This window comes from Sebastes fasciatus, chromosome 4, assembly GCF_043250625.1.
Source record: "Sebastes fasciatus isolate fSebFas1 chromosome 4, fSebFas1.pri, whole genome shotgun sequence".
Lineage (NCBI taxonomy): Eukaryota > Metazoa > Chordata > Actinopteri > Perciformes > Sebastidae > Sebastes > Sebastes fasciatus.
Window position 1 is genome coordinate 7,264,798 of NC_133798.1, and position 16,800 is coordinate 7,281,597.

Here is a 16,800-nt window from a genome sequence, read left to right on the forward strand (position 1 = left end):
CAAATAGTGACATTAGAAAGAAACAAACTGAACAAGACACCAACTTCTCTGCCACCACAAAATGAATACTAGGAGGTGAACAGTCCTCTACAACTGATAGTGCTTCAAATCAGTGGTTGTCCATGCACTCCTTGTTCACCAGTTAATTCTATCAAATCAACCGCCTGAACCATTTTATTCAGTCCCTCTTGAAATCATCCCTCTTGCATATTCTGTATCACGTCGCATTACAGAAGCTAAGGATGCTGTAACTGCCATCTCACTGGGACTTCAAACATGGACTCAGTCTCTTCTAGCAGCATGTTTGGGCAAAATCCACATCACCCCTTGCCTCCAAATGTTGACCCTGTGCACCATGGCCTTGAAGAGAGCTAGCTTCTATCTGTGGTGATTGAATCAGTGTGCTCCACATAGGCTACCTGTCGTATGACTTGCCCCCATCATGACAGTAGCTGTCCGTCTTTCAGTCTGTCAACCTGGCCCTGACGGAAGAGCCTATCACCCTGAGAAAGGGGAGAGAGGAGGGATGATTGGAGAGAGGGGAGAGAAAACCGCCAAATAAGATAAAATACTGATAGACAGAAATGCAGCCAGCCAGGCCAGGAAGGAAGAGGAACAAAAGAGAGCCAAAGAGAAAGGCGGGAAAGGTTCATCGACTAAAACAAAACATGAGGGACAAAAGGAAATATGAGAGAAAGAGAACTGGAAGAGAGGTGAGGCAAACGTGGAAGAGGAGGGTTAAACGAGACAGAGGGAGGAGGTGTTCATCACTCAGTGGCAATGACTGGCTGGTATCTGCATCTCCCTGTCATCTGCACCGGCTTCTGCAGGGTGGAGGAGGAAGGAAAGAGGAGGAGGAGGAGGTGTAAGAGAGGAGAAGAGGAGAGGGAAAACCTCTATCCTCCCTATCTCTGAGCCTCATCTCCGGCAGTTCAGGAGCCTGCTTTCCAAGAGTGCCTCATTTTCAAATCTCTTATCTCGGCCCCCGTTTTAAGTATCGCAGTTTTATATTTTTACATGTCATTTGCATGCAGCTCATCAAACCTGGCTCCCTCGATTTTTTTTTTTTCTCCGCCTTTTTCTGCTTCTCCGAGGTGTGCGTCGATATGAGCACAAGGGAATAAGCTTTCACTCCGCTGCTGAGCAATAGCCGTGTACTGTATTGACGATGTTTGTACCTCGTGAGGGGAATATACAGTGTAAAAAAAAAGTATCTTGTGTCTCTGTTGAATGTTCGAGAAATGCTTTGCGTGAGTGCAACGGAGGTAAAGTGTGTGTATGTGTGTGTTTGTATGAGAGAGGCGGATGAGAGTAGGTTTTCTGATTTTTATCTGCCTTCCTTTTCTTCTTTGTATTTTTGGAGGATTCACACAGTGACCTCTTTGTTTGGGACAGTGAGTACACCCCTCCAACCCCCTGGATTGGGAAAGAAACCATTTCCTGTAGCCGAGAGATAGAACGAGAGACAGAGAGAGAAAAGAGGGAGAGATAGGATGGGGAAGGAGGGGCGGGCAGACAGAAGGGTAGGAATGAGAGTTGGGGAGAGGAAGAGAATTGGAGATTAAGAAAGAAAGAAAGAGGTGTATAAAAGGAAGGAGGCGATGCAGGAGAGCCGGTGAAAGAGGAGAAGGGAGGAAGAGGGTGAATTGGATGATTGAATGAATGATTTTGTGAGAGGAGTGAATGAATGAACGATGGTTGAAAAGGTCAGCAGAGGAGCAGGGTGGCTTATTAAATTCCCAGCTAGAGGAGCACAACACGGTTGAAACGCTTAATGCAGGAGAGGATTTTTAGAGGAGAAATACACCATTTTGGAATGTGTCGTGAACTGTAAAATCTCCAGGCTTTGGTTCTGTTTTTCACTGGCTGTACAAATATGACATTACTTTTAGGAGATAACGCCTCTTAGAAGGGTTTGACAAGTACTTGACATGGATGTATCAAACCCTATTGGCTGCTACTGGTATTCCCTGACAGGTGTAGCTACAGTATGTTGCACCAGTGATGAGGAGGGGTTTTCTATTATTGATTCATCTTAATGAGTTTTGGATTAACCGTTTATTTGTTAATTGATACGTTGTTTTTATGATTAATTGATTTTAATTGATTAATCATTGTATGCTTATTATTTCTGATAATGGTGAAAATGCCCACCACAATTTCTCAAAGGCCAAGGTGCTTCACATTGCTTGTTTTGGCCGAACATCATTCCAAAACTCAAACTGACCTGTTGACTCTCACTGACCTGATAGCGGTGATATTCAAGCATTTCAACCAGTTTTTTTTTTTTGGGGGGGTTCTTCCCTTTCATTTTAAAAGCTTCCCGTAGACAGTATAGTATTGTTAAATCCCACTAGGAGGTAGAGTGGTTTGATCCCTGGCCCCTGCAGTCTACATGTCAAAGTGTCCTTGGGCAAGATACTGAACCCCAAATTACTTTGTGTGCGTGTGAATGTTTATCGCTCCTGTGAAACAGGTGGCACCTTGGTAGCATCTGCCACAATTCATACACTGGTGGCTTGTTTTGTAAAGCACTTTACTAAGATTAGAAAAGTGATATATAAAGTAGGGATGCACCAATCCAACATTTTTAGCCCCGATACCGATATTGATACCAAATACCGATCCGATACTAGTGTTTAATTAATCAGCTGTATGCCTCACTGTGTGGAAGTGACTTGGATCATTCTTTATGTGTAAGGCAACATCAGGCTGGACTTAAATATTGCTTTTTCTAACTTTATAAAGCGACATTTTTTTAATAAATACATACATAGATATAAATTAATTTAATTGCTCTTTATTATTAAAATAATAAATCGTACACCAGTAAATTGGTAAAAAATCTTCAAAATTAACAGGAATTATAATTCAAGTGTAAACCTTTTCAGTGCAACAACAAATTGTTCAAAACTTAAACAGGGATTAAAATTCCAGTTTATAATGTATACAGTATATAAACATAAAATTGAATTGAGTAGATCGGCCCCATTGTCACCGACACCTGATCCAGCTATTTGAATCGGTATCGGTATCGGTGCATCCCTACTATAAATACAGACCAGGCCTGTTTTTTTTTTATAGAAGGCCAAACTGTTGTACCAGTCCGACCCTCCTCCTGCAGTGTAAGCATGCAGTAACATGGACTATTGACTTGTATGTTTTACATTTAATGACCATGAGACTCTCCTGTTCAGACCGTTACAGAGTAGTGTAAACCCTATTAGACGATGTGAAACAGTATACACTATTGAGACAGAGATGTGCTAGATGTACCGGTAATGATTTGCATATACAAACATACTTATTCCCCAGTGGTAGCAGTAAAACTGTGGCCGTTGACAGCTGTACAGAGAAATCTTAATCTGCTCATCTGCAGGGAAGGGTGGTGGTGGTGGTGGTGGTGCTGCTGGGGGAGGGTGGGCATGGGGGGGCTCAGTATATTTTTTTCTCTATTTCCTCCCCTTTAATTGAAGCGCATATTTAGAACGAGTCAATGTGAGATGGGGTTAAACATTGGGGTTAGTTCAGGGAAAGTTCTGTGCTTCCCGTCCCCATCGCCGCCATCATCATCATCATCATCACCATCACCCTCTCCACTGTTTGGCTCCCCAGAGAGAGAGAGGGCGAGGGCGAGCAAGGAGCCATTCTGATACTGAACGAGGGAATGGAGGAAGAAAATGAAGAAATGAAATCAGCCTGGCATCATTTGCATTCAAGTTTTATCGGTGTTGAGGAGGGCGTTTTTGGGCCTGATAAGGAGAGGGCGTCGCAGGCTGTGCTGGAGGTGGAGGGGGGTTGGTGGAGAGAGGTGTGTGTGTGCGTGTGTGTATGAATGGTGTATGAATGTTTTAAATGTGAACTGACTTCAGCAAAAGAAGGTGGCTCTGGAGTTCAGTTCTGTTTGCACTAACACATACACACACATATGTGAATGTTACAGCAGCTATAGTGAGGACAGGGCATTGGGGGTGGGAATGGTGTATGTGTGGTGAAGGTGGGGGTGTGGGAGCGGGGGGGTTAATATCAGACCAAATAATTAGATTCGCTATCGTCTCGGCGGCAGCAGTGCGGGGATCAGGCAGATTAAAGCCGGGCTCGAGGCTGGTTAATATTCATGAGGGGACCAGGGTCCGGGCGAGGGGCTTAGACTGCAGCTCAAAGACTCTCCTCCGGCTGATGGGGCTTAAGGCAGCGCTCTCAACCAAGATGGAGCTCTGCCGGGGAGGCCTGACATCCCACTGATAGATGGAGGGCTGGGCGGATAGTTAGGGTGAGACAAGAGGAAAAGAGGGTGACAAGGTCTTGTCGTACCTTGTCACGCTGGATCTACAGGTATATTTATTTGATCATGTTGTTTTTATGAAATGCCGGGAACATGACAATTCTGGTCAATCCCTCTGGTCCTCCCTCTTTCTTTTTTTTCCCTTTTCATCCTCTCCAACCTGTCACTGCTCACTTCATACAGTCCTGACACTTATAGTCTCACCGGCAGCGCTCATCTTCTCCTTAGACTCTTTCTAGAGGAAACAAACATACTACATGAATACATTTCCATGTCTGGGTATCGTGTGAACATTTTCAACACTGTTGCAATTAGTGTTGTTACGATATTGGAATTTCTAACTTGGACACAACACCTTGAAAAATATCGACATTTGATACCATTTTCGATACCACGGGGAAAAATTGACACAACATTGAGGGCATACAATTTTAGATTTGCAATTTTTTTAAATCAAATTTTAGGAAAACTGTCATCGTATAAAGAACACACCGACATATGTATAAGATCTGAGTAAGAAAAAATTTAGACTTTTTATACAATCAGAACAGTGGGATCTGCATTTATCACTGTCTGGTAACATCCAACATCATAGCACTACTTTGAGAGGGCACATACACTGAGATCATCTCTTTGCAAATGCAATAAAGTATTGACTGAGTTAATCTTTGCATGCAAACTATGTTAGTTAAAAATGGATACAGTATCACAAAACATAATATCTCAATATTTCCGATATTTTCTTACACCCCTAATCGATATCTATCAATACTTTGATATTTTTGACAACACTAGTTGCAATACGATACCTGACTTTCTATACCAAAAGAACTTTTCCGATGCCTTAGTTTGGGGAATACAATTTTTTTTTCCATTCACCAAAATACTGCTCAGTGCATCAGTGATAAATATGGAACTTCACCTTAATGAAATATACTGCATTCTAAAGTTAGAAATATCTAATCACATAATATGTAAGCATAAAAATCTGCCCAGACATTCAGTGTCAACTTTCATATAACTTTACTCTGTTCTTTGGACACATTTTGTTCAGTACCAAACACGTAAGTTCAGTTAAACAAGATCAGGACCTCCTGGCAAGAAGCAAAGACCACTGCACAGAAGAGAGTGAGGTGGAGATCCATGGTGGACGCCCTATGCTCCCAAGGGGGCCAAGAGGGCTAAGAAGAAGAAAAACACGTATCAAGGTTCTATAAAGGGATGCACTGATCAGACTTTTTCAGTCCCGATACCGATAGCGATACCTGGGCTTTGGGTATCGGCTGATACCGAGTACCGATCCGGTACCAGTGTTTAATTAATAAGTTGTATGCCTCACTGTGTGGAAGTGACTGGGATCATTCTTTATGTGTAAGGCAACAACAGACTGGATTTAATCATTGCTTTCCTAACTTTGTAAAGCAAAATGTAACGAATAAATACATAGATATAAATGTAGTGAATTGTTATTTATTATTAAAATTATAAATTGTACACCAGAAAACTAGTAAAAAAAACTTTTACATGCAGCAACAAATTAGTCAAAACTTAAATAGGAATTAAAATTCCAGTATATAATATACAATATATAGTATATAAACATAGAATTGAATTGAGTAGATCAGCCCCATTGTCACTGATATCCGATCCAGGTTTTCGAGTCAATATCGGCCCGATATCCGATCCGGTATCTTTGCATCCCTGGTTCAATACCCAGCCTTACTGTTAGATACAGGCTACATTTGTGCTGCACTGCTCTCTCTGGGATGACATTTTGTGGTCACAGCCCAGTCAGTGAGGCCACAGCAGGTGTTTTCCAGCTGCTCTCAAAGGAAAAATGATCTGTTTTAAGTGCTTGAGTTTGGTGAGTTCATTCTCATGTTGGTAGTATTTCCATTACTTACTTTTACACTGTTTAGCTGCTCCGAAAGCTATTCGGCGCAGCCTAGGGCGACTCTTTGTAGCTCTAGACACGTTCCTCGGGTGACTGTTGGCTATTTGAGTCAATGAGATCGGCGCCACACCAAGAGAAGTGAAAAGGGTTTTGATACCATCCGGTGGCCTCTCCGTTCTCCTTAACTCACCCCCACATCTTTGGCATCTGCATTCTCTACTGGCCTGGTTAATAACACACACACACACACACACACACACACACACACACACACACACACACACACACACACACACACACACACACACACAAACACACACACACACACACTCAAAGTGTGATCTGGCCCTATGCCTCTCTGATTCTCATTATCTTATTTGAGGCTGTGTTGTGTGTGTATTCGTGGCTGTAAAGTGTGTAAAGTAGCATGTTCTCCTTGTTGCAGGTTGACGCTGCAGATAATCTAATTGGTGGTAATGTTGCAATTTAATTCCGTGAGTTAAAGCTTCAGTAGGTAGTATATATTTTGCATCATTGGACAAAAATCCCATAATGACCTGTCATCATATTGTAATTCAAGTGTTCTGATAGAAAACTAGACTTCTGCACCTCCTCATGGCTCTGTTTTCAGGCTTTAGAAAAATCTAGCCTTTGACGGGAGACTTTGACCAATCACAGGTCATTTCAGAGAGAGAGAGCGTTCCTATTGGCTGTGCTCCGGCTGGTGGGCGGTGCTTGGTATTTCTTCAACAGATCTCAACATGGCTGCCGGGTCACAAACTTTTCCATTTTACAGCTAAACAGATCACTACAAGATGATTCTGAAAACATTTGAGGAGAGAAATAGGCATTACTGTTACAAAATATTGATTCATATTTGATCAGCGCTGCCTAGTTTGACTGTTTGATTGGAGTTTGTGAGTGATTGACAGCCGATCAGAGACGGCAGACTCCAGATCAGCTCTGATTGGATGATTTCCTCCGTTCTGTGAGATCTTGCCATTAGGAGCACCGGAGGACACAGGGGAACATGATTTTTTTCAGATTACCTGTCTCATGCACTAATGTCAGGATATAGTGACTGTTTTATAAAAATAACTTTTTTTTAATTAAAATTGCTCCACTTGTACCCACTGCAGCTTTAAACCTTCAATTTCTGCTTTCTTAAAGTAAAAACCAGCAGCATCTGCGGCAGCAACAATTGATCAGTATCTCCTTTAAATCCAGCTGTGGTCATATTGAGGACATTTCCATGTGATTTCACCCAGCATGTATATTTACAGTAGGTGCATATATTTGCATTCTACTGTACATAGCTCCTGCAGTGTTTCCTGAATCCCAATGAGTCCACACCACAGGCAGGCCCCCCAGAATAAGAATACTTTTTCCTTCAGTCCTTCAGGTTTCCTGTCTTCACATCAGATCCTGAACTACACTTGGCTGGAATGTCTCTTTCTGCTGCTTGTTTATGCGAGGGCCGATATAATTAGAAAGGGTTCTGTAGTAAAATTAGATCTTAAAATAGTTGAATGAATGTTAGAGTTTTTAGCATTTCACCTAAAAATGAGTTATTTTCAGGATAGAAGTGCCTCTGTTAAACATTCCACTTCTCACTGGAATGATTTATCTGGTCAGACATCAGATATGAAAAAAACATCTATGATGTAACATAACTATGGATCACCCAAAGACACCGTGTATTATGTTTCTTTTGTCCTCGAAGACAGTAAAACTCTGACTTTACCCTAATTAAAACATGTTGATGTAGCTGTGGTCAGAGAGGAGTGGACAACATTGGCTTTTAATAAAAGCGTTATTAATTCTCGAATAAGGAAATATGACACTCACAGTGAGTAATTACTTAATATTTTTGGAAGAACAAGTTTGTGTGTTTCTCATTTTCTCTTGCTTTGTATATGCATGTGTGTGTTTTCCACTTGTGCGCTACTGAGCTCTCCCCATTGCCCTATCATGGCGAATTCCAAAGCCGTGGCCGTGATGAATTAGTCTGAAACAAATTAGCAGTACTTACAGCTCAGACGGCTCCAGCATTGGGTTACAAATTAAAACAAAAGAAGCAGTATCTCCACATCAGCGCTAGTTCCCCATGAAATCCAATATGCTCTGCCTCAATCTACAGACTGAGAGGCTTCCCTCATTCTGTCCTTCCCGTCTCTCTTCTCACTGTCTTCCCAAGCTGTTCCACAGACAACGTCCATCGTCTGCAGGTATTTCAAGATTTAACTCTGGCTGTATAGTATGATCTGTCTGATCTCACTATACACTAATGAAGTAAAGGTTTTCACCTCCGGTAAACAGACACCTTATAGAGTGGCAGAATCAGATTAGTTGTTTTGTAATGTTTTTTTCTTCATCCCTTATCTTTGGGGTCCCAAATCCCATATTGGGAACCACTGTTTCAGCCCATTTACTACAAATCACATATCCCTTACGTCACTGGTAACCTCTTTTTTTCAAACCATGCTGTTGTGTTTTGATAGTATGTTTTTTTTCTGCCATTCTAGGCAGCCATTTGTTTCCATACCATTCAATTAATTATAAAAAAAAAAAAAATCAATATTGCAGTAGTGTTGCAGAGTCAACTGTTATTTTTTCATATTGTACAGAAGTGAATGGAGAAAAAACGGCTGTCCAGAACAGATCATATTAGAGATGCAGCGATCTGACTTTTTCAGTCCCGATAGCGATAGCGATATCTGGGCTTTTGGTATCGGCCGATACAGAGTACCGATCCGATACCAGTGTTTAATTAATAAGCTGTATGCCTCACTGTGTGGAAGTGACTGGGATCATTCTCTAATGTGTAAGGTAACATCAGGCTGGAGTTAAACATTGCTTTCCTAACTTTATAAAACAAAATGAAATAAATAAATACATAGATATAAATTTAGTTAATTGTTACTTATTATTACAATTTTAAATTGTACACCAGATAATTAGTAAAAAAAAATCTTCAAAATTAACAGAAATTTCAATTAAAGTGTAAAACCTTTTTAATGCAGCAATAAATTGGTGAAAACTTAAACAGGAATCAAAATTCCATTATATAATGTATATAGTATATAAACATAGAATTTAATTTAATAGATTGGCCCCATTGTCACAGATATCCAATCCAGCTATTTGAGTCAGTATCGGCCCGATATCCAATCTGGTATCGGTGCATCCCTAAATCATATACATCCAAAAATCTAAAACAGCACAATAGGTTCTAGTGAACTACTGCCATGCACGTACTTACACCTCTGCACTTGTCATGCAGATACAGTTTCATATTTTCAAAATTGATTGGATCGTATGTACTCTGAGTGCTTTGTAGTTCTCTCATGAAGAGCATTTAGGTAAGAACTGACTGGGAGTGGAACCGGGTTTTTGGCAGTTCGTTACAGATGGCAAGAATAGAGGTCAGATACATGATATACTCATCAATCTGGGTAATCCTTTTTTGGCCAAATGCATGAAATATGCCAGTTTGTTTGAAACACACTTCCTGTTCTGTGCTTTCCACTGTATCGTACTCTCCACTGCTGAATTCTCCTCCCAGAAAGCCAGTGATAGATCCCTTTTTCACTCACTTGGAGCCATGGTTCATTTTCACACTGATCAAATACTGCAGTATTGACAACACAAAGGAGTAATAATCACTGTTGACTGTTGCTACAATACAAGCACGCAAGCAATAACCGGTGAATTAGGATTTGATGACAAAAAAGGCTCCCATAGGCCTCTCATGTAGCAGACATTTTGACTTGTCACTGTAGGGAAAGCACAGGTGTTACTGATAACACTAACGATGGCTCTGTTCTATTCAAGTGCTCCAAGCGAGAGTGACGGAGAGTAAGCATGCACGATACCAGGACCCTGAAATCAAAGCAGCTGAATGGAATTCAGCCATCGTTCATTTCATTATTTACACCTGTGCTTTTCCTCCTGTGGCAAGTCAAAATGTCTTCTGTGAAAAAAAGGCCTATTGGTCATGTCATTTCTAGAGTATTTAATTCTGAGATTGCTGTAGCCATTGTTTTAGATATCAGCTTAGTTGAAGTGTGGGAACCAGAACTAAAAAAAATGCACTATTTTAAAAACTCAAGAATATATAATAACACTTTTGGGAAAGAAAGACATTTAAAGTGAAACACATGACAAAGTCAAATAATGCCTGGTCACAGCAGCGTTGGTATTAAAGCGAACTTTTGAGTGCAGCAGAAGGAACATTTAATAAACAGGATGCAGCATCATCATGTCAACTTTGACCCCTTATAGCCTGGAACTGCTCAGTCAGTCAGTCAGTCTGCTGTGAGGCCTCTCAGGTCTGAGTGCTGAGTGAATGCTGCCTCCTGGTGGAGATTAAGCAGTACTGCATCACAGACTGACTGAACAATACTGTGCTGCCCTCACACATCGGGTGTGATAGAAAAGTGATTCAGCCATTGCATGGACATTAAGGGTGTAAGAAAATATCGATTATGTTTTGTGATACTGTATTGATTCTCAAAAACACTGTATTGATTTTTAATGAATAGTTAACATGCAAAGATCAACTCAGTCAATACTTTATTTCCGTTTGAAAGTAGTCAGTGTAGTGCTAGTTTTCCTTAAATTTGATTAAAAAATGAAATATATCACCTTGCTTACAGTATCACAACATATCGCAGTATATTGAATCGTAAACCCCTGTATCATGATACGTTTCACATCGCCAGATTGTTGGACATCATACATTTTTAGTCTTTTGATCCTTTTTAAAATGTTGAATTAGTTGAGTTAAGATAGGAAAAGGAAAAACAACAGAATGGCTGAGCCAAGGTCTTCCTATATTCACTTCCTTGGTTGTTAGAAGTTAGAACAGAAGCACAAACATACAGTGCATTTACCACTTTGATAGCCATTGCTGTTAAAAGCTGGTAAAAAAAAAAGGCTTTTTTCTCACTACGTTTTATCTGCAGGGCAGCTTACACCGATCAGCCATAACATTATGACCACTGACAGGTGAAGTGAATAACATTGATTATCTCGTTACAATGGCACATGGCAGTGGGTGGAAGATATTAGGCAGCAAGTGAACATTTTGAACTTTGAACTTTGTGTTGGAAGCAGAAAAAATGGTCAAGCGTAAGGATGTGAGTGACTTTGACAAGGGCCAGATTGTGCTGGCTAGACGACTGGGTTACAACATCTCCAAAACTACAGCTCTTGTGGGATGTTCGGTCTGCAGTGGTCAGGACCTACCAAAAGTGGTCGAAGGAAGGAAAACCGGTGAACCGGCGACAGGGTCAGACCCGAGGCTCATTGATGCACGTGGGGAGCGAAGGCTGGCCCGTGTTGTCAGATCCAATAGAAGAGCTACTGGAGCTCAAACTGCTGATAAAGTTAATGCTGGTTCCGATAGAAAGGTGTCAGAACACACAGAGCATCGCAGTTTGATGCGTATGGGGCTGCGTAGTCGCAGACCGGTCAGGGTGCCCATGCTGTCATAATGTTATGGCTGATCGGTGTATGTTCCTCTGTATTCATGATGCTTCCAGAATTCCCTGCAACCCAAACGTCACACCAGTTCACTGAGAAACTGCTAATGAAGAGATTGTTGGACAGGTTGATGTCTGATGGTGTTTGTTGAGTATGATGAGACATTTAAAGTTGACGTTTTTACGTGATACTGGAAAGTGCGTGCGTGCGTGCGTGCGTGTGTTTTATGGAGACATGGGATAAGCCTGTGGCCTGGGAGTGACTGTCAGAGGGAATGCTCCTGGAGCCTCATATGAACAAAGACATGACTGTACTCAGGACACACAGGTGTGTGTATATCTGTGTGTTTTACGTGTTCTCCCTCCCTCCCTCCCTGCCTCTCTCTCTCTCTCTCTCTCTCTCTCTCTCTCTCTCTCTGTCTCTCTCTCTCTCTCTCTCTCTCTCTCTCTCTCTCTCTCTCTCGCTCGCTCGCTCGCTCTCTCGCTCTCTCTCATACCTCCACACATGCAGACACTGGATGTTGACTCTCCACTCTTTGTCCAGTGTATTCACTGTGGATCTAATTATGGCAGCCATCTGAATAGCAGCCCGTCGACCTCATCAGATCTTCTTTCTCTTCCTTTTCTTCTCCCACTCTCTCCCGGGGTCTCTCTTCCTCTTTTATTCCTTTTCTCCTCTTTTCTTCTCTCTTCTCCTTTATTTTCCATGTGGCTTTGTTCAGCCCGTGCTCCCCTCATTTCCTCATTTCCTTCTTGGGTTGTAATCATCCTCTGCTCACTGGCATTCTTTTTATAAACGGGTGTTTACCACTGGCCACACGCTGGACAGTACCATGACTGTGTATTCCCAATTGACGGCAATTATTGCTTGGATTTTTGTGATTATCTCATGGTCTGCATACTATACAGCAGCCCAGTTAAAGAAGAGAATGGACACTTGAAAGAGACAATAGCATGTATTTTAAGAGTATCTCTTTTATTTCATTTAATTAGTTTCCTTTTGAAACAATGTTAAAGGGAGACATGAGAGAAACATGTGAACCAATTGACACTGTATAATTTTCCAGCTGTGGGATGGTAGCACTACACTGTATGTACTGCTGGTACTATGAAAAGTTCCATGAACATGTATGAATCAGTGGAAACTGTGGTCATTTCCAAAGAATGCAAGGCAGAATATCATTTGTTAATAGCTCATTTGTTTAAATTTTAGGCATGTGTGGGTTTTAAAGGGTTAATCTATTTAATAACAAGAAAATAGTGAAACCTACATCACAGTTTCCCAGAGTTGAAGATGGCATCTTTAAATAGTTTTTGTCTAACCAACAGTCCAATGATATTTACAATGACACAAAAGAGAAGCTGGAACCAACACATTTTGATATTTTTGCTTAGAAAAATGACTTAATTTTATTTTAATGTAGTAATTAATTAATCAACAAATGATTTCAGCATTGGTCGTCACAAATAAAGACCTACATTGCTGGTATATTTGACATTATCATGTAAAATCATGTCCTAAAAAAGTCATTTACAATGAGAATTGTTCTTACATTGAGCAGTAGACCTTTAATCTGACTGTGCAGTGTATTATACATATTTGTATTTGTATTTGTAGTCTTTGACCTTTGAAATACATACATAAATGGCCGACTTCCAGTTGCAACATGGCTTGTGTTTGGGGGCCATATGGAGCCCGCTGGCCACGTCCGAGCCCAATCACTGCAGAACAGAATAGATTCACCCTCTGCTTCATTATAGACTGTATAATTCAGCAGTGACCATGATGAGTCTGACCAATGAAAAGCTTCTGTTCATTGCTCATCTCCTTTCTGTGTGTGTTTTTTTTTTGTGCAGAACTCAAGGTTGGCTCTGGTGTGTGAAGATCCAAACTGTTGGATGACTCTGCTCCCTCTGACCTCAGATGTCTCAGCTGCCAACTGTACCGTCTACAGCCGAGGTGAAAACCGAGAACAGCTCAAACATCATTTCCACTGTGTGATGTCCAGTATATTCTTGTGAAGCCGTCATAATGTGTGCTGACTGCCTTGAATGTCTGAATCGAGGCGTGACCATTCCTACAACCCGGCCTGTCACTGGTAGCCTCTGAGTGGTTCCACCACACTGGCTCTGGAGCCCATGCCTCGCTCCAAGTCATTGTTTGGGTTCGGGAAAGTGTTCCTCCATTCCGTTAACATTTTACTCCCCTATTTAGTATTTATAAGCGGTATATATACATTAAATAAATGATTTTTAGCACACTGGGTCTGCACCGTGGTGCAGTGGTTAGCACTGTCGCCTCACAGCAAGAGGGTCGCAGGTCCAAATCCGGCTTGGGGTCCTTCTGTGTGGAGTTTGCATGTTCTCTGGGTTCTCCGGTTTCCTCCCACAGTCCAAAGACATGCAGGTTAGGTTCATTGTTGACTCTAAATGTCCCATAGGTGTGAATGTGAGTGTGAATGGTTGTCTGTCTGTCTCTATGTGTCAGCCCTGTGACAGTCTGGAGACCTGTCCAGGGTGTACCCCGCCTTCACCCAATGTCAGCTGGGATTGGCTCCAGCCCTCCCGCAACACTGAATAGGATAAGCGGCTACACATAAAAGATGGATGGAAGGACTTATAGCACATTGTATTTGTATGCAGATATAAGTCTTTATTAATTTATTTGTCAACAACTATAAATCCTCCTGTGGGCATCCAGAAGTGGAGGCTGGTGTATAAACTGAATATGACAATATATTAAAACACAGTTGTAGTGATATAAAATATGTCTTCATGTGAGAAGTTATAATTGTTGACAAAAACTTTACATTAATGATCACCTAAAATTGTCCTTATATCTGCTTACAACTACAGTGTAGTGTGTTATAAACCATTCATTAAATGTTTATATACAGGTTAAAGTAAAATGTTACCATCTTCCCTGCTGAGACTAACCTCATTACTAATTAACTCTAGTAACCATCTATTGAATAGCCCTTTTTCAGGGCAGACATTCTAACACAGGGCTAATTAACCACTAATGATGGCTTCCAGGGCTTTGCTATCGGGGACTTACTGTGACACTTTAATGTATTGTAGCCTGTATCAGTGATATTAGTTCCAACTTTGTGTTTGCGGCTACAACGAGTCAAAATGTCTCCAATCTTTAGGCAACCACCACCACAAAATAGAATCAATTCAGTGTATTAACTGGCATGAAAACGAAAAGTTAATTGTTACCATATCTTACCAAACTAGGGATGTGCCTTGTCAGTTTCCAATTGTGACCTGAGCTTGTGTGTTTTCAGGTGCGGAGTTGTTCTGTAAGGTGATCAGAGAGCTTGCAGCTGGTGAAAGGCTCCTGGCTTCCCTGTCCCATCGGGGCTCCTCCTCCTCCTCCCCGCTGACCCAGCTCTCTCCTCCGCTCAGCCTCATCACCGTGAAACAATCTGTGGTGAAGGAGGAGGAGTCGATGTACCCGCCGGCGCTGCGCTCAGAAATCCAGCTCCTCCCACAGCAAGCTGGCATGGCCGCCATCTTGGCTACTGCCGTTGTCAATAGTGAGTGTTGTCTTGAAGGCATGAAATAGATATATTTGTTTCATTTGTTGGCAGTATAGCGTTTTTTTAATGTTTATGCAATAGAGTATATATTATAGTGTATACATATAAGTTGGTTCTAATTTGCCTGACTAAGTTATCGATTTGAATGGTGGGATTTTAATAATCTTTATGGTCCAAAGCGGTGTGAAAGGTACTAGAAAAACCAGCGATGTACTAGAAATGCAAAGGAGATATTTCCTTAAGAATATATATTTAAAATCTACATATTAGATATATGGCCTAGTATTACATCCAGTACAGTATCCCCTTCTAATCTTTTATGCTATACAATTTCTGTCTTGTCGGCCTTTACATCTTTTATCCTGACATCGTTACTCTGATCACTGCAATATTAGCTGGTGCCTGCAGGCCATTGTTTAGCATTATACTGTTGCAATGATCTCTTTGTCCACAAGATGGCACTGCACTGCAACTCAATAAAGTTTCCCATTGGCCATGTGCTGTGCTGATGTCTGTAGCTGATGCCCAAACACACACACACACACACACACACACACACACACAGACCCAAACACACGCACATTTGCTGTGACCATTGGTAATTATCCTAGATGATTACACATGTACAGATCTGGTAACACTGCAGCAATTTATTTTGATGTTATTAAAAATAACCCAGATGATAAGACGTAAGATAATTATTGTATTGACCTTAGCTTCCTGTTGCCTTGGATACTCATAGCAATGGAATGTGTATGACCCAAATTTAGCACTTGAAGTTGAACACCCACACCTCGCCGAACTGGTCTCTATTTGATCAGTAGTGCTTTTTCATTAAGTTGCTCAAACCGTTACGTTTTTGTGTTTCTGTTCCGTCATCTAACTCTAAATGTATGTTCTGCTGTCTATCAGAGGACATTTTCCCATGCAAGGACTGTGGAATCTGGTACCGCAGTGAGAGGAACCTGCAGGCCCACCTTATGTACTACTGCGCCAGCCGTCAGAAGCAGCCGGCCGCGGCCTCGTCTCCGCCACAAGACAAACCCAAGGATTCCTACCCCAATGAACGCATCTGCCCTTTTCCACAGTGCAACAAGAGCTGCCCCAGTGCCAGCTCACTGGAGATCCACATGCGCACACACAGTGGTGAGAGCCAGACTTGCTGTATATGTATGTCAAACAGACAAAGGGTCAGAACATTGAGGTCTAACTTGTAGATACTTGACCAGTATGCATTCATCAATCTCTTCATTAGATCGTCTGGTAGATGAGCTCGCTGTTTATTCCCTTTTAACTTATTGTCCCTTCCTGTCCTTCCACAGGTGAGCGTCCATTTGTCTGTCTCATCTGTCTGTCGGCCTTCACCACTAAAGCAAACTGTGAGCGCCACCTTAAGGTCCACACGGACACACTGAACGGGGTGTGTCACGGCTGTGGCTTTGTCTCCACCACGAGGGACATCCTCTACAGCCATCTGGTCACCAGCCACATGGTTTGCCAGCCTGGATCTCGCAGTGAGGTGTACTCCCCGGGGCCAGGCCTTCCCAAGCTGCCCCTGTCCACTGGTAAGTCATACCATCATTGTGACAG

General features: G+C 41.7%; 1 protein-coding gene across 1 annotated transcript in view; it reads left to right on the top strand.

The window, feature by feature from the left end:
* zfpm1 (zinc finger protein, FOG family member 1) overlaps window positions 1-16,800 on the top strand; it is a 122,376-nt gene that overhangs the window by 99,786 nt on the left and 5,790 nt on the right. The window contains exons 5-8 of the mRNA XM_074631729.1: window positions 13,523-13,625; window positions 14,956-15,207; window positions 16,123-16,356; window positions 16,533-16,775. Coding sequence (XP_074487830.1) covers window positions 13,523-13,625; window positions 14,956-15,207; window positions 16,123-16,356; window positions 16,533-16,775 — 832 coding nt within the window. The remainder of the gene's footprint in view (window positions 1-13,522; window positions 13,626-14,955; window positions 15,208-16,122; window positions 16,357-16,532; window positions 16,776-16,800) is intronic.